A 21,321-nucleotide genomic window follows, 5' to 3' on the forward strand; every position below is an offset into this window, starting at 1 on the left:
AAAACGTCATTTTTTCGGATGAATCCACATTCTGTTTACAGCATCATGATGGTCGCATCCGTGTTTGGCGACATCGCGGTGAACGCACATTGGAAGCGCGTATTCGTCATCACCCGGCGTGATGGTATGGGGTGCCATTGGTTACACGTCTCGGTCACCTCTTGTTCGCATTGACGGTACTTTGAACAGTGGACGTTACATTTCAGATGTGTTACGACCCGTGGCTCTACCCTTCATTCGATCTCTGCGAAACCCTACATTTGAGCAGGATAATGCACGACCGCATGTTGCAGGTCCTGTACGGGCCTTTCTGGATACAGAAAATGTTCGACTGCTGCCCTGGCCAGCACAATCTCCAGATCTCTCACCAATTGGAAACGTCTGGTCAATGGTGGCCGAGCAACTGGCTCGTCACAATACGCCAGTTACTACTCTTGCTGAACTGTGGTATCGTGTTGAAGCTGCATGGGCAGCTGTACCTGTACACACCATCCAAGCTCTGTTTGATTCCATGCCCAAGCGTATCAGAGGTGGTCGTTCTGGGTACTGATTTCTCAGGATCTATGCACCCAAATTGCGTGAAAATGTAATCACATGTAAGCGTAGGCTTCCGCGGCCGTTGTCTTCTTCAATAAAGTTCTTCAGGGTATCAGACCGCATCGTCATAATTTAAAATGCGCCAACGTTTCGGCCAGCGTTGCAGCTAGCCTTCATCAGGGCCTTACGTTAACTTGAGGCCCTGATGAAGGCTAACTGCAATGCTGGCCGAAACGTTGGCGCATTTTAAATTATGACGATGCGGTCTGATACCATGAAGAACTTTATTGAAGAGGATGTAATCACATGTCAGTTCTAGTATAATATATTTGTATATAATATATTTGTCCAATGAATACCCGTTTATCATCTGCATTTCATCTTGGTGTAGCAATTTTAATGGCCAGTAGTGTATTTAATAATAAATTGCACAGTTGCTCTTCCTTCGTAAAATGCACAATCGAAAAATTACAAAAAATGGCGACAAAACATGTCATTTCTGTGCAATAACCCAATGGCAGCTGACGGCTTCTTCATCCTGTCGGCTGAAGGACGCAGTATCCTTCAGAGATACACTGGTTTTGAAACTAGCAAGATACAAAGATGCATCATACTCCCTGTCACATCAGATTCTTCCACCCTCTCCTACTTCTTGAATGTTTAACATCCGCCAGGTCAGAATTATTATTAGTCGGTTTGATTTGTGTGAGAATTAAAGGCCTGCTCTGTCTGATGGTGTCACATTTGGTGTCTCACAATCCTGTCGCTACCTGGGCTTCCTGAATCTACATATTACTTTCATTTACTGCACTAAGTTCCCGTTTTACTTGTATCTCTCGCCATGATTTACAGTTTGTAATACCCACTGTTTTAGAATTTAAGAGTTCTTACATATTTTTATTATTTTCTGGCTAACTGTAATTTAACCAGTTCGCATCACTTAACAGTAAATTTAGCTATAGTGTCCTGTCATACGGATTCTACATGCAAAACTCCCCCGTCCCCTTACAAATGTATGTAAATGTCATGTGAACTGCTACTTTACTACATTTTGACCGTTATCGTTATATTAACGTTTAGTTTAGGCTGTTGGACTCAAAGTTATGTATTCTCCATCGAAATAGACGATAATCGGCATATAGAACAATAAGGATAGTATATCGTTTGTGTTAGGTCATACAAAATTGTAACTACAAGTTGTATCAATGCAAAATTACGACCGTCAGTTCAATTCGGACATACTTTTTAATAAGCAAAGAAACTGTAATAATTAAACCTAAAATGTAAGTGATTAATTAATTCTCTACATTATCTATTTTATGAGAAAGCTATTGAGGCATCAACTGTTTAATGAAAAAGCTATTGAACCAAATTTAAGCTGTGGTGTTGATTACGTATTTTATTTGGGACACTAATTAACCAGAAAACACTCACACACATTAACGGTTATGAAAATATTCTGGGTAGATTTAGTAAAGTAATATCTAAAGTAAGCGACGAAGTAAATCTACTACCTTACTTTCATTTCACAGAAATCCCATATTCACAATTACATGCAGATGAACATACACATACCAAATGAAATGATAAACACAATTTAATCATATGTCATGAGTATTTTTTTAAATGTTACTGCCAGAATTGAGTTACTTTTAGATTGATTGTTATCTTTTCATAAAATTCAAAATCTGTTACAAAACTGCGCAACTATCTGACTGCTTAACTTAGCGAGGGTCAATCAGAAAAATTATTTTTCCAGATAATACGAGTGCAGATCTGTGACCATCTTTGTTAAGAATATGTGCATATTCTCATTATAATTATGACACTAAGGTTAGTTTTAGGTTTGGGGCCAGGAATCTATAACAGAGAGCATGACTTGTGTCAGGAAAAGATTGCATACACGCATAAAATAAATTATATTGATGAAAGAATATATGATAATCACTGGCCCATGTGATTTACAATACCAAAGAAAACAATAAGTTACCTGGAGGCAACAATACGAACCACTGGGTCGAATATTATGTGGTTGAGGGAACCAGCATTTACATGACTCCTCTTCTAATTAACAAATCACACGGAGCACCGTTTCAACGTACTACGTGTTTGCCAACGGAGCAAACGATCATCTGCCACGATAATTTCATGTAACAGTCTGGGTTTTAGCCTCGTTACTGATCCAACATGTATTCACTATCGTGGCTGACTACTGACTGGTGCTGTGGCACGCTCTCCTCGCGCGTTTCATCTTTTCCACTGGCTTTTGCCTCCTTAACACAGGGGACTTTTCTCCAGCCTTCCGTATCCTCTATTTCCTCTGTTTACAGTTGTAACTATGGACATTATAGGTGTTCCAGTGACAATATAGTGTTTTCCTTGTTTACATTGCATGTGTAAATATGGTTCACACTCAGTACACACTGTTCGCCACCGTAACTGGGTGGACAGCGCGCCAGCTTGTCAGGCAAGGTGGCGCGAGTTCGATTCCCGGCTGGATTGGAGATTTTCTCCGCTCAGGGACTGGGCGTTTGTGTCGTCTTCAAAATCATCATTTCGTCTTTCTCGACCCACAAGTCGCCGAAGTGGCGTCACCTCAAACGACTTGTACCAGGCGATCATTTCGTTTCAGTACACACTGGGAAATAAAAGTCAATGGTAAAAACACATACACAAAAGGCAAGCAAAACATTATTTATACACAAAGCAAAATTATGACTGAGGTAAAGTGTTACTGTTGCAGAATTACTTAGTTAGTCACATGTTCTGAAGATAATTTCGACGAATCAGTTTACAGGGTATGAACTCGTATATGCGACTATTGTTATCATTAATGAACATATAATTTTTTAGTCGGAATCATGTAACTACACTTAAAAATTAGTTTTCTTACAGGAATGGGGAAATAAATACAGTAGAAGAGGAATGGGTAGCTTTGAGGGATGAAACAGCGAGGGCAGCAGAGGATCAAGTAGGTAAAAAGACGAGGGCTAGTAGAAATCCTTGGATAAGAGAAGAGATACTGAATTTAATTGATGAAAGGAGAAAATACAAAAATGCAGTAAGTGAAGCAGGGAAAAAGGAATACAAACGTCTCAAAAATGAGATGGACAGGAAGTGCAAAATGGCTAAGCAGGGATTGCTAGAGGACAAATGTAAGGATGTACAGGCTTATCTCACGAAGTGTAAGATAGATACTGCCAACAGGAAAATTAAAGAGACCTTTGGAGAAAAAAGAACCACTTGCATGAATATCAAGAGCTCAGATGGAAACCCAGTTCTAAGCAAAGAAGGGAAAACAGAAAGGTGGAAGGAGTATATAGAGGGTCTATATAGGGGCGATGTTCTTGAGGACAATATTATGGAATTGGAAGAGGATGTAGATGAAGATGAAATGGGAGATATGATACTGCGTGAAGAGTTTGACAGAGCACTGAAAGACCTAAGTCGAAAGAAGGCCCCGGGAGTAGACAACATTCCATTAGAACTACTGACGGGCTTGGGAGAGCCAGTCCCGACAAAACTCTACCATCTGGTGAGCAAGATGTCTGAGACAGGATAAATTCCATCAGACTTCAAGAAGAATATAATAATTCCAATTCCAAAGAAAGCAGGTGTTGACAGATGTGAAAATTACCGAACTATCAGTTTAATAAGTCACAGCTGCAAAATACTAACGCGAATTCTTTACAGACGAATGGAAAAACTGGCGGAAGCCGACCTCGGGGGAGATCAGTTTGGATTCCGTAGAAATATTGGAACACGTGAGGCAATACTGACCCTACGACTTCCCTTAGAAGAAAGATTAAGGAAAGGCAAACCTACGTTTCTGGCATTTGTAGACTCAGAGAAAGCTTTTGATAATGTTGACTGGAATACTCTCTTCCAAATTCTGAAGGTGGAAAGGGTAAAATACAGGGAGCGAAAGGCTATTTACAATTTGTACAGAAAGCAGATGGTAGTTATAAGAGTCGAGGAACATGAAAGGGAAGCACTGGTTGGGAAGGGAGTGAGACAGGGTTGTAGCATATCCCTGATGCTATTCAATCTGTATATTGAGCAAGCAGTAAAAGAAACAAAAGAAAAGTTCGGAGTAGGTATTAAAATCCATGGAGAATAAATAAAAACTTTGAGGTTCGCCGATGACACTGTAATTCTGTCAGAGAGCAAAGGAGTTGAAAGAGCAGTTGAACGGAATGGACAGTGTCTTGAAAGGAGGGTATAAGATGAACATCAACAAAAGCAAAACGAGGATAATGGAATGTAGTCGAATTAAGTCAGGTGATGCTGAGGAATAACTGATGGTGGTTGAAGTAGAGAGGGTATAAAATTTAGACCGGCAATGGCAAGGAAAGCGTTTCTGAAGAAGAGAAATCTGTTAACATCGAATATAGATTTAAGTGTCAGGAAGTCGTTTCTGATAGTATTCGTATGGAGTGTAGCCACGTATGGAAGTGAAACATGGACGATAAATAGTTAGGACAAGAAGAGAATAGAAGCTTTCGAAATGTGGTGCCTCAGAAGAATGCTGAAGATTAGATGGTTAGATCACATAACTAATGAGGGGTATTGAATAGAATTGGGGAGAAGAGGAGTTTGTGGCACAACTTGACTAGGAGAAGGGATCGGTTGGTAGGACATATTCTGAGGCATCAAGGGATCACCAATTTAGTACTGGAGGGCAGCGTGGAGGGTAAAAATCGAAGAGGGAGACCAAGATATGAATACACTAAGCAGATTCAGAAGGATGTATGCTGCAGTAGATATTGGGAGATGAAGAGGCTTGCACAGGATAGAGTAGCATGGAGAGCTGCATCAAACCAGTCTCAGGACTGAAGTCCACAACAACAACAACAGGCTACCAGGTTTTAAATAAAATTTTGTCTGTAAAATAGGAGTTGTCCAGGAGAAACGATTTTGGGTTAGTTTTAAGACTTACCTGTCAGACATTTTATGTTTTGGAGAAATGATAAAAAATTATTGTTGCTGCATGCTGAACTCCTTTCTCAGTGACTGACAGCTTTAATAATAGACAATGAAGGTAATTTCTCTCTCTAGTGCTGTAGGTATGGACATCACTATTCTTTTCCAATTGTAATTGATTATTTATGAGGAATTTCACTAGCGAATATATTATTGTGATGATGCAGTTAAAACAACTAACTCGTGAAAGAGGTACGTATGTGAGGACCTCGTGTGAAAACCACATATTATTCTTACTGATCGCTTCCATACAATGATCGATACTTTGTTTCTAACAAGGGAACCTCCACGTCGCACCCCTCTCAGATTTAGTTATAAGTTGGCACAGTTGATAGGCCTTGAAAAGTGAACACAAATCAATCGAGAAAACAGGAAGAAGTTGTATGGAGCTATGAAAAATATAAGCAAAATATACAAACTGATTAGTCCATGATAAGATAGGCAACATTAAGGATAATATGAGCATAGGAGCGCCGTGGTCCCGTGGATAGCGTGAGCAACTGCGGAGGGAAAGATCCCTGGTTCAAGTCTTCCCTCGAGTGAAAAGTTTTAATTTTTTATTTTCAGACAATTATTATCTGTCCGTCCGTCCGCCCGATGCGATCACTTTTTTGGGAGTGATTATCACATCGACAAGAAAACCTAAATCGGGTAAGGTAGAAGAATCTTTTTACCCATTCGCCAAGTGTACAAGTTAGGTGGGTCGACAACATATTCCTGTCATGTGACGCACATGCCGTCACCAGTGTCGTATAGAATATATCAGACTTGTTTTCCTGTGGAGGAATCGGTTGACCTATGACATTGCGATCAAATGTTTTCGGTTCCCATTGGAGAGGCACATCCTTTCGTCTACTAATCGCACGGTTTTGCGGTGCGGTCGCAAAACACAGACACTAAACTTATTACAGTGAAGAGAGACGTCAATGAACGAACGGACAGAACATAACTTTGCGAAAATAAAGAAAGTAAAATTTTCACTCAAGGGAAGACTTGAACCAAGGACCTATCGTTCCGCAGCTGTTCACGCTAACCACGGGACCACGGCACTCCTGATCTAGCACTCTCCTTGTATTGCTTATGTTGCACATGGACTACTCAGTTTGTATATTTTGCTTTTTTTTTCATAGTTCCACACAACTTCTTCCTGTTTTCTCGATTGATCTGTGTTCAGTTTTTCAAGGCCTATCCACTGTGCCAACTTATAACTAAATCTGAGGGGGGTGCGATGGGGAGGTTCCCTTGTAAGTGATGTGTTACCCCAGAAAATTGTTTCATAAGACGTTGCAGTGGAAATATGCAAAATATGTCACAGGCTGACTCATTTGTTTCGAAGACTAGCAATGGAAATACGGAAGCGTCCGATCCCACCCGTCTGCTTTGACCCATGACGTCACAAATATGGCGGAAACAAAAACAAACGCACACACTTTCCACAAGAAGCCTAATGACACTAACGGGACAAGCGCGGGAAATGGGGTGTTTTGGGTGGGGGGCAAACTAAATATAAACAAATTTAGGCGCCTTGCGAACGTGTAAGTGAAGACAGCCATGTACGAATACCCACCCACCTCCCCAGGGGTCGTAACCCCTGCAACCCATAGAAGATAAAGATGCTTCAGTAGCTGATTAGTGTTTCTTGTCTTTAAAAAAAAAATCTCACGGGATATAACGAACAGATCAGAAAGATAAATATAATAAACTAAAACAGAAATTCGAGGAAACAGATAATTAAAATAAGTAATAAGTGTTTTTAAATTTAAAAAAAAAATCTCACGAGATAGAACGAACAGATCAGAAAAGTAAATAAAATAAGATAAAACAGAACTGGAGACAGCCACACTCAAACCAAACTCCGCGCCGTCATGACGTCACACACGACAACACCCTTACGTCACGGGTCAAAGCCGACGCGTGGGATCGGACGCTTCTGTCGACCCCTGGCAATCATACAAAGAACAAAAGCAGCTGAACCTAGCTGCTTGAGAAGCACAATAATAAGTTTCTTCCAGTTCAAGTTTTCTTCATTGTGTACACACAGTTGTACATAACTGAATATAGCGTGTTTTCACTAAATTAAGGAAGATTCCATTTTCAGAAAAGCACGTAATAATTCTTTGAAAAACAGAATTAACAATCTCTTCTGTTCCTTTATCTCTAATTGGATTAATTACAAGATAAATATCGTCCGCAAAATTAGCAAGTCTGATTGTTTATGTTAAGTGAAAGGTCATTGACACATAAAAGGAACAGGAACAGAAGCAAAATTGAACCCTGTGCGATACCGTATGTGATTTCTCCTAAAGATGGTTCAAATCGCTCCGAGCACTATGGGACTTAACATCTGAGGTCATCACTCCCATAGACTTAGAACTACTTAAACCTAACTAACCTAAGGACATCACACACATCCATGCCCGAGGAAGGATTCGAACCTGCGACCGTAGCAGCAGCGCAGTTCCGGACTGAAGCGCCTAGAACCGCGCGACCACAGCGGCCGGCTGTGATTTCTCCCCAGTAACTAAAATTTGCTACCTTTCCAACATTGTTTGAATTATTCTGCGCAACGTTTTGCATTCTGTTTGTTAAGTATGATTAAAACCAGTTGTATACAAACCCATCAATTCCATAAAATTTGAGTTTTTCTAAGAGAATACCATGATCTAAAAAAAACACAAAAAATACGAACTGGAAATACTTTATTATTTAAGGCTTGTAATATTTGGTGCGTGAACATATAACTAGCATTCTTAGTCCAGCAACCTTTCTGGAATTCAGACTGTGATGTAGTAAGTAAGTTGTTTCTTCTTAATTATGAGATTACTTTTTCGAATATTTTGGAATTCGCTGAGAATAATTTAATTATTTCTTGTCACCTTTCTTGTAAAGAGATTTAACAATTTCATGTTTTAATCTGTCAGAGAAAATTCACTATGCCAATGAAGTATTACATATATTATTATGGACGTTGCTTATTAAGTCTGAACAACAATTCAGAATTATATTTAAAATTACATCGGAACCGTATGAGGTTTCATTTTTTTATAACTTTTGTGATTCTATTAATTACAGTGAAGTGGTGCTATTTGTAGTTGCTTAAAGTTTGTGGAAAGGCATTTTTAACACATTCTTTTGCTTGTTTAACTGAACCATTTAATCCTATTTTTGCTGCTACATTTATGAAGTGATTATCAAAAAACTTGTGACTTGTGAATTATCATCATAATGTAATTTACTTTAATTACTGTGATACCTTGAACGTGCTTCTCTCGCGCTTCACAATATCAAATACAGTTTTAATCTTATTATCTGCATTATTAATTTCTTCCAGGACATGCCTATTTCTGGACATTTTAACGAGTTTCCTTAAAATATTACAGTATTTTCCGTGGAATGTAAGTAAATTCGGATATCAACTTATTCTGGCCTCTATGTAAATTTCCCTTCTCCTTTTACATGAAATTTTAATCCCTTTAGTTATCGATTGGTTACCTGTCTTCTTAATGAATTTTCTGTGTAACTTTTTAGGAAAGCCACTTTCAAATATTGATAGAAGTTTACTACGGAATATAGCATCCAATGATACCACACTCGAACCCCCATGCCACCCCGTGCTTGCGTGGTGGGGCAACATTCAAATCATCAATGGGACCCTCAATTTTTATTGCAGATTATTATTCTACAACAAAATCTGCATACGTTTTGTCTGAAGCATTTTCTTAGTTTCACAGATGGCTCTGTAATCGGAGGAGTAGAACTGGGTACACAATCGTAGTTTGACATGCTACTCAATGCCTCTTGAATATTAATACACATGGGACCCCACCTCCGTGTTGCAAGGGTGGGACATGCAAGTATTTCCTAACTTCTAATTGGAAACCCCACTGACAATGTAGTGTTGGCATACCGAACAGGGGACTACTCGACGCACCACTGTGGCCGTGTAGTGAAGTACGAAGTATCATAAAACGTAGTACACTGCGACCGGAACTCACTATCGCGCAGACGTGGAACAGATAGCGGCTCTAAACAGGGTTTCCAGTGAAGGATGTTGTGCTTGTATTGATCTCTCGATAATGTCCCACAAATGTTCGACGGGATTCATATTAGGTGATCCAGATGGCCAAATCATGTGTTCGAATTGTCCAGAATGTTCTTCAAACCAGTCGCAAACTACTGTGGCTCGGTGACTATTCCATAGTTGTTCAGGAACATTAAGTCCATGAATGGTTGCAAATGGTCTCCACCTAGGAAAACATAACCATTTCCAATCAATAATCGGTTCAGTTGGTTCAGGGGATCCAGTCGATTCCATCCAATCACAGCCCACACCATTCTGGAGCCACCACCAGCTTGCACAGTGCCTTGTCAACAACTTGGGTCCATGGATTCGTGGAGACTGCGCCGCACTCGATCCCTGTCACCAGCTCTTACCAACTGAAATCGGAACTTATCTTACCAGGTACGATTTTCCAGTCATCTAGGGTCCAACCGAGATGGTCAGGAGCTTAGGAAAGGTACTGCAGGAGAAGTCGTGCTTCTAGCAAAGGCGTTGGCCTCGGTCGTCTGCTGCCACACCTCATTAACGGATTTCGCCGCACTTTCCTAAAGGATACGTTCGTCGTATACCCTACATTGATTTCTGCGATTATGTCACGCAGAGTATCTTGCCCGTTTGCACTGACAAGTCTACGCAAACGCCGCTGCTCTCGGTCGTTAGGTGAAGGCCGTCGGCCACTGCGTTGTCTGTGATGAGAGGTAATCAGCGGCGACTGTTGTTAAGAGCGCAAGAGCACGTGAACACTCAAACTTCTTCGAATGCTGTTAAAAGCAATGCAGGTGCGGTGATCTGAAATGCAAGGCGCTAAATCTACCGCGCTATGCTACATTGCTACTCCTGTAGACTCTGTGTACCTAGATATCAGGATCGCGAGCACACCTTCAGTTTCGCACATTTTAAGGAGCTTTTGCGCATGCGCAACTGGAGTGACGTAATTGCCTTATGGGCCAAATACATAGGGATTTGACAAAAACGTGCACGGTTCACGCCATGCACAGCTAGCCTCTACCAATCTACCAATCAACTACACGTTTACGTCAACGCCACCAGCTGGTAGTACACTGCAGCACATTTTTATCCCCATTTGCTTCCCATTATAGCCGCTACACTCTAGCACGATCCTCAGATATTACAAATCACTCACTACATAGCAAAATTAGATCGGACGTAAGTGTGTGTTATACTAGTAGAAAAATCTATTTCGTGGGATTCTGAATGAGATATAGTGTATTAAGAACCACAAAGTACATCATCGTCGATTGTGAGACTGAAGCATTTTTCAGGCTTCTGACATCTGTTGATCTTCTGGTGGGTCAGGTTTATCTGTACTGTCTACATCTACATCTACATCTATATGATTACTCTGCTATTCACAGTAAAGTGCTTTGCAGTGGGTTCAATGAACCACCTTCAAGCTGTCTCTCTACCGTTCCACTCTTGAACGGCGCGCGGGAAAAAGGGACACTTAAATTTTTCTGTGCGAGCCCTGATTTCTCTTATTTTATCGTGATGATCATTTCTCCCTAGGTAGGTGGGTGCCAACAGAATGTTTTCGCAATCGGAGCAGAAAACTGGTAACTGGAATTTTATGAGAAGATCTCATCGCAACGAAAAACGCCTTTGTTTCAATAATTGCCACTCCAATTCACGTATCATGTCTGTGAGACTATCTCCCCTACTTCGCGATAATACAAAACGACCTGCTCTTCTTTGTACTTTTTCGATATCAACCGTCAGTCCCATCTGATGCGGATCGCAAACCGTGCAGCAGTGCTCCACAATAGGGCGGACAAGCGTGGTGTAAGCAGTCTCTTTAGTGGACCTGTTATACCTTCTAAGTGCTCTGCAAATGAATCGCAGTCTTTGTTTGCCTCTACCAACAACATTATCTATGTGATCGTTCCAATTTAGGTTATTTGTAACTGTAATCCCTAAGTATTTAGCTGAACTTACAGCCTTCAGATTTGTGTGACTCATCGCGTAATCGAAATTTAGCTGGTTTCTTTTAGTACTCATGTGAATAACCTCACACTTTTCTTTATTCATGGTCAATTGCCACTTCTCACACCACACAGATATCTTATCTAAATCATTTTGCAATCCGTTTTGGTCATCTGATGACTCTACAAGGCGGTAAATGACGGCATCATCTGCAAAAAAACTAAGACGACTACTGAGATTGTCTCCTGTGTCCACATTGTGTATATAAACATTCACGAACAGCTGGTTTTTCTGATATTCGTTTAAATGTGGAATCGACGACGGTGTGCTTTTGGCTCTTACGGTTTTCAGTGCCTCATTTGTATTCTAGTCAACTGACAGTGTTGATAGACAATACTACTTGAATTCAATCGTGTGCACAAACGGCAGTTTGCGTTTGGAGTTGGTTGTTTATTGTGCAGGAATCGGCTTTCGTGTGCAGTGCCTGCATTAACTCTGTTAAATCTGTTTTAAATGCTAACAGAAAAGAAAATTACCAGGAAAAGTTAGGTGCAAAGGAACAAGGGGCTCCCAGAATAGATCCGTTGACTGAGAAATTGACGAAATCAAATAAGTGACTGCAAGCGAACATTTAATAAATAAGTTATAATAAGCATAAGTTGTGTAGGTGCAACGTAAGAACGTCTGATTTTCAGCCCGGAAGGTAATTCGCAAACTAATACATGTGTTAGTGGTCTTGCACGTTTGTGCGAAAAAAAAGAACGCGCGAAATCTCCCACGTATATAAAAATGCGAAGCAGAGAGTAGTGAAAGATGTACTTAGTTATGTACAGAACAACAAAATTCCAAAAAAAACAATTCTTCCTCTTTTCAGACAATTTGTGCGTATTATCATTATTGTTATTATTATTATTATTACTGGTAGTGAATAACTGTTAAACAGCAGATACTATTAATTTTACACTCTCATATTTATCTGAACCTAAAAATTTGTAAACACACAGAACCCCACGAGCCGCCACTGGAGGCAATGCCTCAAATGTGATATTCTCGGCACACTCTTGACACTGTGGATCTCGGAAGAATGAATTCCCTAACGATTTCCGAAATGAATCGCCCCCATGTGTGTAGCTCCAAATACCATTCCGCGAGCAAAGTCTATTAATTCCTGTCGTGCGGCCATAGGCAAGTTGGAAAGCGTGTCACATGAGTGCAAATGACAGATACGCCAACGCACTGCTTTTTTATACGTTGTGTACGCGATACTACAGTTGTCTGCATGTATGCATATCGCTGTGTGAAGTCTCTTGTCACATCAGTGTACATTGCGCAGTAGTCTCGTTCGGCAGCGCCGCTGGGAAGTTCTACTTGAAAGGTGCAGTACCCATCAGAGCACAGTTCTCATTTCCTGCCTACTCAGTACTCAGTAAGCCTTTAATACGCTATCATTTACCGTTTCTGTGCAATGAAGGTTAATCAGATACTAAGGTTAAGCGTAGCACTCCAGTATGAAGAAAACGTGCGTAGACGGAACTCTCATGTTGGTAGTACAGTGACACCTGGTGTCAGAAAGTGGAAGCTCCCAGCAGGCGCTCCCCTCGCACGTATCGCCGACAATCAAATTTGCAAGCGGCGCGAGGGGAGCTAACGGACTTATTCAAAAATACTTGATTACAGCAGGGGGCTCCGAATAATCTCGGCGCAATGTTTCCCTTCCGCTTACAGCGTTCCGATTTCACTCGTTTAGCAGTAAACACGGGGCGCACCGTCGGCGTAATTTAATTGTCCGTGGACCGACTCGCGTTTTTCTTCGTGCACTAATCCGCACCGTTGCAGGGACAGGTAAAATCGAAAGGTAAACAGTATTTACGTACTTATTCTCGTGAGTACCGATCTCCGATACACTGCATAGACAGGAAGCTAGCATCGCAGGCAAAGTGTAGACGCAAGCTAAAACCACGCTACTCACGCCTAGTGTAGAAATAATGACAACTGAAGCAATGAAGACCGCACAGAAATGAAAAAAAAGAAACAGACTGAACAATTGTGGTGCCTTATGTATGTGATTTCCCTGCTAGTGTCTACGACTCAAATTTTACAGCTTTACGCAAAATAAGAAAAAGATAGAAAATCCAGTAAAATTCAAGTGAATGATATCCTAGGCGTCCGCATAGTGGGATTGGGTGAGGAGGGGGGGGGGGGGGGGGGGGAAAGAGGAGGGCTCTTGCCCCTCCGGGAATCTGGGATACGGACTTGTTATTCGTCAAAGAATTCTCACTACTTATAGAAACGATTGTCTGTGATTGTACTAAATCGTAGATATACCATTGCCGAGTCCTAGGGGGAATATTATGACTTTATCAGTGACCATATAACTTAGATTTGTTTGGTTGGTCGTGGGGAATTATGCCTTATCCTTTGAGCGGTGCTCGTTTCGGTGCAGTCCTACAGTTATGGCGAATGTGACGATTTACATAACATTGCCCAAAAGTTGCTAATACATCCTATTCAGCATTCAAGCCTTCCTCGAGCTGCAGAAAAAGACTATTCCAACACGCTGGCGAACAGATTATGGCCCCTATTCCCAGCACAAAATAAACGTAGCTCAGTAACTGAGCTAACATGACGTGATGCGAAGTTTTGTAAGTAAACGATGTGTTGTGGACGGTATAAAAGCTATATAACCGCTTTTAAAGTTTAAATCCTTTTATTAAACTTAAAAGAGTATTTATCAATGATACTTAATTTAGTTCAAAAATGGTTCAAATGGCTCTGAGCACTATGGGACGTAACATCTCTGGTCATCAGTCCCCTAGAACTTAGAACTACTTAAACCTAACTAACCTAAGGACATCACACACATCCATGCCCGAGGCAGGATTCGAACCTGCGACCGTAGCATTCGCGCGGTTCCGGACTGAGCGCCTGAACCGCTAGACCTCCGCGGCCCGCACTTAATTTAGTTGTTTCTGTTATTAACCGACAGGATTTTCTCAAGTTTTCAGAGTTCTTGTGTGTTTCAGATATTTGATTTTCAGGCACAGTCTAACACTATTGGAATATGCACAAAAATCTCGTTTGTGAATCTTCTAGATTTATTTTCTAGCTAGTTCGATGCTCTGAATTGTATCATATGGGGGTTGTAATTTCATATTGTTAAATCGAAAAAGGCTGTATTCATGTCAACGATACAAAAAGAGTCCTTATGTTATCTTTTAGGTATGAAAGTAATCTACCTTCGAATAATAATGAACTGAACTTGCGAATCGTTTGACATACACATAACAAAAAAAGTTTTGCTTCACGTCGGTTCCGAGAGTTCCGGAACCTGTACAGAAAACTGGAATAGAGATCAACATAAACATCATTTCCGCCCTTTTTATTGCTCATGAAAACCACACGTTGCATGTTGTACCACCATACAGCGAGACTTTCAGATGTGGTGGTCCAGATTGCTGTACACAACAGTACATCTAATACCCATTAGCACGTCCTCTTGCACTGATGCATGTCTGTATTCGGCATTGCATACGATCCACAAGTTCATCAAGGCACTGTTGGTCCAGATTGTCCCACTCCTCAACGGCGATTCGGCGAAGATCCCTCAGAGTTGTTGGTGGGTCACGTCGTCCATAAACAGCCCTTTTCAGTCTATCCCAGGCATGTGATTACGAAGGCTTTCCCGGCGTAATAATTGATAATATTCTTCTCAGGTGTGCAGCCGGATCATAATGTCATCTTGACACAATATTTCCGCGGTCCAAGTGGCACAGGCATGTTCGATAGGTTCAAGTCTGGAAAACATGCTGGTCACTCTAGTCGAGCGGTGTCGTGATCCTGAAGGAAGTCATTCACAAGATGTGCACGATGGTGGCGCGAATTGTCGTCCATGAAAACGAATGCCTCGCCAATACGCTGCCAATATGATTGCACTATCGGTCAGAGGATGGCATTCACGTATCGAACAGCCTTTATGACGCCTTCCATGAAACCCAGCAGCGTACGTCGACCCCACATGCCACCCCAAAACAGCAGGGAGCCTCCACCTTGCTTCATTCACTGGACAGTGTGTCTAAGGCGTTCAGTCTGACCGGGTTGCCACCAAACACGTCTCCGACGATTGTCTGGTTGAAGGCATATGCGACACTCATCGGTGAAGAGAACGTGATGCCGAACCTGAGCGGCCCATTCGGCATGTTGTTGGGCCCATCTGTGCCACGCTGCATGGTGTCGTGGTTGCAAAGATGGACCCCAACCTCGACGTCGGGAGTGAAGTTGAGCATCATGCATCCTATTGCGCACAGTTTGAGTCGTAACATGGCGTCCTGTGGCTGCACGAAAAACATAATTCAACATGGTGGCGTTGCTGTAGGGTTCTTCCGGGCCATAATCCTTAGGTCGCGGTCATCCACTGTAGTAGCCCTCGGGCGGCCTGAGCGAGGCATGTCATCGACAGTTCCACTTTCTCTGTATCTCCTCGATGTCCGAACAACATCGCTTTAGTTCATTCAGAGACGTATGGACACTTCCCTTGTTGAGAGCCCTTCCTGGCACAAAGTAATAATGCGGACGCGATCGAACCGTGTTATTGACTGTTTAGGCATGACTGAACTACAGACAACACGAGCCGTGTACCTCCTTCCTGGTGGAATGACTGGAACTGATCGTCTGTCGGACTCCTCCGTCTAATAGGCGCTGCCCATGTATGGTTGTTTACATCTTTGGGCGGGTTTAGTGACGTATCTGAACAGTCAATGGGACTTTGTCTGTGATACAATATCCACAGTCAACGTCTCTCTTCAGGAGTTCTGGGAACTGGGATGATGCAAAACTTTTTTTGGTGTGTGTACAAATCGTTTAGTATAATTTAGTTCTTGGAACAGGACATATTTTCAGACACACCGAATCAATGACATAAAAACTGGCAAGTTTCGATTCTTGCTCCATCTTGGATGAATTTCTGCAGAAACCCTTGATTGAGATTCAAATGACAAAACATATTAGTTCATTATTAGGAGACTTTTCAAATAGGTAGTGATGCTTTCATTTCAATAACCCGTATTCACATATCGCTTGGTTATTACAATTTTTTGTAATGTATCTGAGTATTCTCTCGGAGTGCAGATACAAAGAACGCTTTCGCTCCAACGACGAAGAAGAAATGATATCAAAATGCAGTCATTCAGAGACAGAGGCACCTGTCTCCTTATTATGTTAATGAGTATTGGAGTCTTGAAGTTATCGGCAGCTGAGCACCTTCTGCAATTCTGCAATTACGTCGACTTTCCCGACAGAAACATGACTTATTGGCAAATAGGGTTGTTGTCTCTTCTCTCTCTCTCACTCTCTCTCTCTCTCTCTCTCTCTCTCTCTCTCTCTCTCTCTCTGCGGTCGGCAACGCCTATATAAGACAACAAGTGTCTGGCGCAGTTGTTAGGTCGGTTACTGCTGCCACATTGACAGGTGCGTTTGAACGTGGTGTTACAGTCGGCGCACGAGCGATGGCACACCGCATCTCCGAGATAGCGAGGAAGTAGGGTTTTTCCCATACAACTATTTCACAAGCGTACAGTGCGTGCTGGAGGTAACTGACATCATGAATCCTGCAGGGCTGTGTGTTTTATAACCTCCTAGCTCCAGTAGGAGTAGGGATACAGGCAAAAAGCTATTTCTTCCACCCACTCGGACACAGGCTGCTGTGCATGGCAGGCATATTGTGTAAGAAGAATATCAACTGCCTGATCAACCTACTTTGCAGGGCGGCTTATGTGTGAGGGGTAAGAAAGGGTTTCTAACCCCCTGACTTCTACGCTGCTCTGCATGATGGATATGTTGTGTTGGAGCAGTGTCAGTCTGGATGCAGATATGTATAGAAGTGAGGAAGGCAGAAGGGGATGGCTAGAGAGAAGGTGGAAGGAGAGTAGGGACAGAGACAGAGGGAGGAGGAGAAGAATCAAGTGGGAAAGAGGAGACAGTCAGGGACTGTGGAGGAGGCAAAAGTTGACACCACAGAGTAGGGGGGGAAGGGGTAAAGAAGTAAGAGAAGGTGCTGAAGAGAGAGTGGAGAGGCAGAGACAGATAGATATGGGAGGATGAGGTGGACAGTGTGACAGAGGAAGAGGTCGAGACAGGGAGGGTGGAGGAGGTGCAGGCAGTATTGTGTTGAACACAAATGTGGGTGAAGCTAGGGGGAAAAGGATAGTATTCACTAAATACTCTTGGTGTCAAATATAAATATGTTTCAGGATGATAAAGTAGTTGCTGACATGAGATGACTTGCTTGCATGCAGCAACCATACATCCTCTTTACATGGGCAAATAGGATAAAGTAACAGCTACTACAAAATGATGCTAACACAGATTATCAATGGTTTAAAATCATTTATTAATAGAAACTTTACGTTACTTAACTGTACAGTGAAAATAGTGTGTGGCATTCGTTCAGTGTTCACTTGTACTCTAGTCTAGTGAATCCAGTGAATAATGACTAAGACCACTTGTCGATGGTACTGTTTGGCCCGCATCTCGTGGTCGTGTGGTAGCGTTCTCGCTTCCCACGCCCGGATTCCCGGGTTCGATTCCCGGCGGGGTCAGGGATTTTCTCTGCCTCGTGATGGCTGGGTGTTGTGTGCTGTCCTTAGGTTAGTTAGGTTTAAGTAGTTCTAAGTTCTAGGGGACTGATGACCGTAGATGTTAAGTCCCATAGTGCTCAGAGCCATTTGCCATTTTTGGTACTGTTTGGCTCTTCTTGGCGTCGACAATGAGTGAGTCCTATTGCTGTTTTGAGGTACCGTTGATAACGTAAGAGTGTTGCATAGACACTGACTTGATTAAAGCCATTTGTCTGCTTTATCCACTTTCGGCGGATAGATGTCCGCTTGGGAACTATTTATGTGACGTAAGGTGGAAGCATAAAATAATCCTTACCTTGTGTGTGCTCTGTTGGAGGCTAGTCTCAACACAGTTGCAACTGAGCACTAGGCAGCTCGGCGCTCTTCTATGCACGGCTGTAATCCGTATTTGCAGGACGACACCGCAGGGGTCAAGTGCGTTTTGCCTGTTATTCTAGTGTGTCTTTTAATAGAAATTGGCGCTTGTCGTTTGTCTGAGAATCGGATTCGATCTCGAATGTCTCGTCTGTTGTTAACTCCGAATGCCACTGTCAATGTCACTATGGTGCTGAGTATCAGCATAGGTTCACAACTCGCGTGCTTCAGATTACCTCTCGTTACTGTGAACACGTAGGCATCAAGTTGCTGGTTTTAAGTAGTGTTTATTGTGATTGCGTTTAGCTTTGGATGTAGGCATGCACGTGATCGTGTCTATACGCTATACTGTTTGAATTTTTTGAATATTTCATTATCGGTAGGCCTCTAGTGTACTTTCTCGGCGCTCCATTTTATCCGTAGTCGGTTCAATAAGCAATATCAAGTGTTTTAATCTGATGCTTCTTTGTCGGTGTCAAAAGGCATGTTTCTTTTCTATCGAGTTGATGATGAGCATAAGTTTAGGTTCAAGGAAGGAACTGTGTGTTTATAGTCGTAAAAGGCGAGTCTCTCGCGGAGGTGAATGACCTGCAGCTCACACAGCCTTCATCCTTAATATGTTGCCATCAGGACCTACAATAAAAAAGATATGCGCTTTAGGCTACTATAATCTTCCCGAACTTTGACGTACAGACGGTGCTTCATACTCGAATCGTGAAAAAGAGCGGCATTGAACGACGTTCTAATAGAAAAACAGAAACTTCTAGGACCTAACATGACTCGTGACAGTGTGGAGAAGAAAATAGACAACTTCTCGTCCGTTTTTCGGACAGAATTGAAGAACCAACACAGCTGCTACCACATAAGAAACAGCGGCTCTCCTTTCTCTGTCACCCATTATCGTTTTATCGTCACGAATACTGCACGAGAAGTTCAGGTAAAGGAAGCGAGAATGGAACTGCGGCGAAGACTGGATGTCGCCTCCACATCTTCAGTTCATATAACTGAAGAGATGTGATCTGGACAGATAACTGCGCAGTTCTGCGCAGTTAAACTGTAGGTGCGAAGGAGCATTTGATTCCAAGACGAGTCTGTGGCTGTTTATTATCGCGAAATGCACGAATGATATAAACTTGTTTAAATTACTGAAATTGAAATGGTAATAAGAAAAGCATTGAAACATGTCTATATAATTTACTTTAAGCTAACTAGGAATGTTGTGAGTGGTGGAAACTCCCCTTTTTGAAGATGAATTGTACCCCATTTTAAATTATGTGTCCACTGCGTTAAATATTATTTATGTAACAGATAGGTCTCAGTAACAATATTTTGTTAACAGTTGTGTTAAATATCTCCCATTTCTATCATCCCTATTTCTTTCTTTATTTTTATTTCGTCCCCCTCATTTCATAAAGACAGGAGGGATGGGCTGTCAACGATACAAAAATCCGCTTTTCAGCCAACAGCTTTTAAAAAGTATAACAAAGACGAAAAAAATGTTATCAAAGAACAAACGTTGATACATGATTTTGAAAGCAATAAATGGGATGAATTTTGTTAGCTTCTACATAAGAAACATTAAAACTGATGTCTTCTTTTTAAATTAAAATCAAAGGACTAGCCCCTAAGACAAAAAAATATATACATTTTAAACACATGCCAAAAAGGTGAAATTCTTCTTAGAAAAAGCACTGCACATTCTCTTAAAATCCGAAGGAACTGCACTGGCAGAGACGGAATTTGGGAGGAGAGAACACGTTCTACAAGGTTGAAGAGTGTGATTCAAAAAATGTAGAGGTCTATTAGGTAGTAAACTATGGAGATGAAGGCAGGTGTTAGAGTAGATAGTGGGAAGACGGGAGGTGGTATGGCAGAGGGGAGGAGTTGTTAGATGTGGACGTAGAGTAGTGGAGATGGAGAGAGATGCAGAAGGAAAAGTAGAAGGGAACCTTGATGTGGAGAGGGTTACATGTGGAAGAGTTAAAGTTGGTATCACAGATAAATACTGGGGCGGATAGCACACTCTGCGAAAGACAGTTGGCTGAAGTTGCGTTGGGCCTTCCGTTGTGGCAGAGCGGTTCTAGGCACCATTTTAACCATTTTTTTGAAGTTGTGTTTGGACAGGACACGGAATATTTGCATGTATAAGGACGGTGGGATGTGTATGTAAAGACGTAGCAGCGTGCCGGGTTGGTGACTAGAGGGGAAGCAGTAGGATTATTGGAATTTAATTTGTGGATAGCGTTGAACATGTGGAGGTGTTTGATGTAGGCGTGGATGGGTGGGAATTTGATGAAGCTGCAGAGGATCCAAGTGATGGGAGGTAACTGAATATGGGATAGATAGAATAGCTCAGGTGGAAGCTTGTAATCCCCAAGATCAGCCACGTAGTAGTTTTGGTAGTTTCAGTCTGTTGCGGGCTTTTGTTGGATGGTTAGTAGGTGAGGTTTCGATTTAAGTTGCCGGTCGAGGGTTAGTATTGAGTATTTTAGTGTGTTAGTTGAGTGGGTAGGAAGGTCGTAAATGGTAGAGTAAAAGTCACGGGGACGGAAAATGTAGGTGGTTCATCCTATTATTGTTATTGTTTTGGTGGGGTACAACTTATGGATCCATTGCTTGCACCAGAAAGTAAACTTATTGAGGTGGTTTTGTTGGCATCTTTGGGATTTCTGGAGTGTGAGGTAGACCGATAAAAGTGGTGTCATCAGCATGCTGAAAGTACTGGAAATATTTTTGGCACATTGGTAATGTAAATGGCATAAAGGAGAGAAGAAAGTACAGAGCCTTGGGGCACACCTCCAGTGAAATGGAAGT

At 41.9% G+C, this 21,321-nt stretch overlaps 1 protein-coding gene across 1 annotated transcript in view; it reads left to right on the forward strand.

Annotated features, from left to right (window-relative positions):
• The first annotated feature begins 1,051 nt into the window (after nucleotides 1-1,051).
• LOC124616421 (short stature homeobox protein 2-like) overlaps nucleotides 1,052-21,321 on the forward strand; it is a 122,670-nt gene continuing 102,400 nt past the window's right edge. Inside the window, exon 1 of the mRNA XM_047144728.1 lies at nucleotides 1,052-1,094. Within this exon, the coding sequence (XP_047000684.1) occupies nucleotides 1,052-1,094 (43 nt within the window). The remainder of the gene's footprint in view (nucleotides 1,095-21,321) is intronic.

The sequence above is a fragment of the Schistocerca americana genome, chromosome 5 (genome assembly GCF_021461395.2).
Source record: "Schistocerca americana isolate TAMUIC-IGC-003095 chromosome 5, iqSchAmer2.1, whole genome shotgun sequence".
Classification (NCBI taxonomy): domain Eukaryota; kingdom Metazoa; phylum Arthropoda; class Insecta; order Orthoptera; family Acrididae; genus Schistocerca; species Schistocerca americana.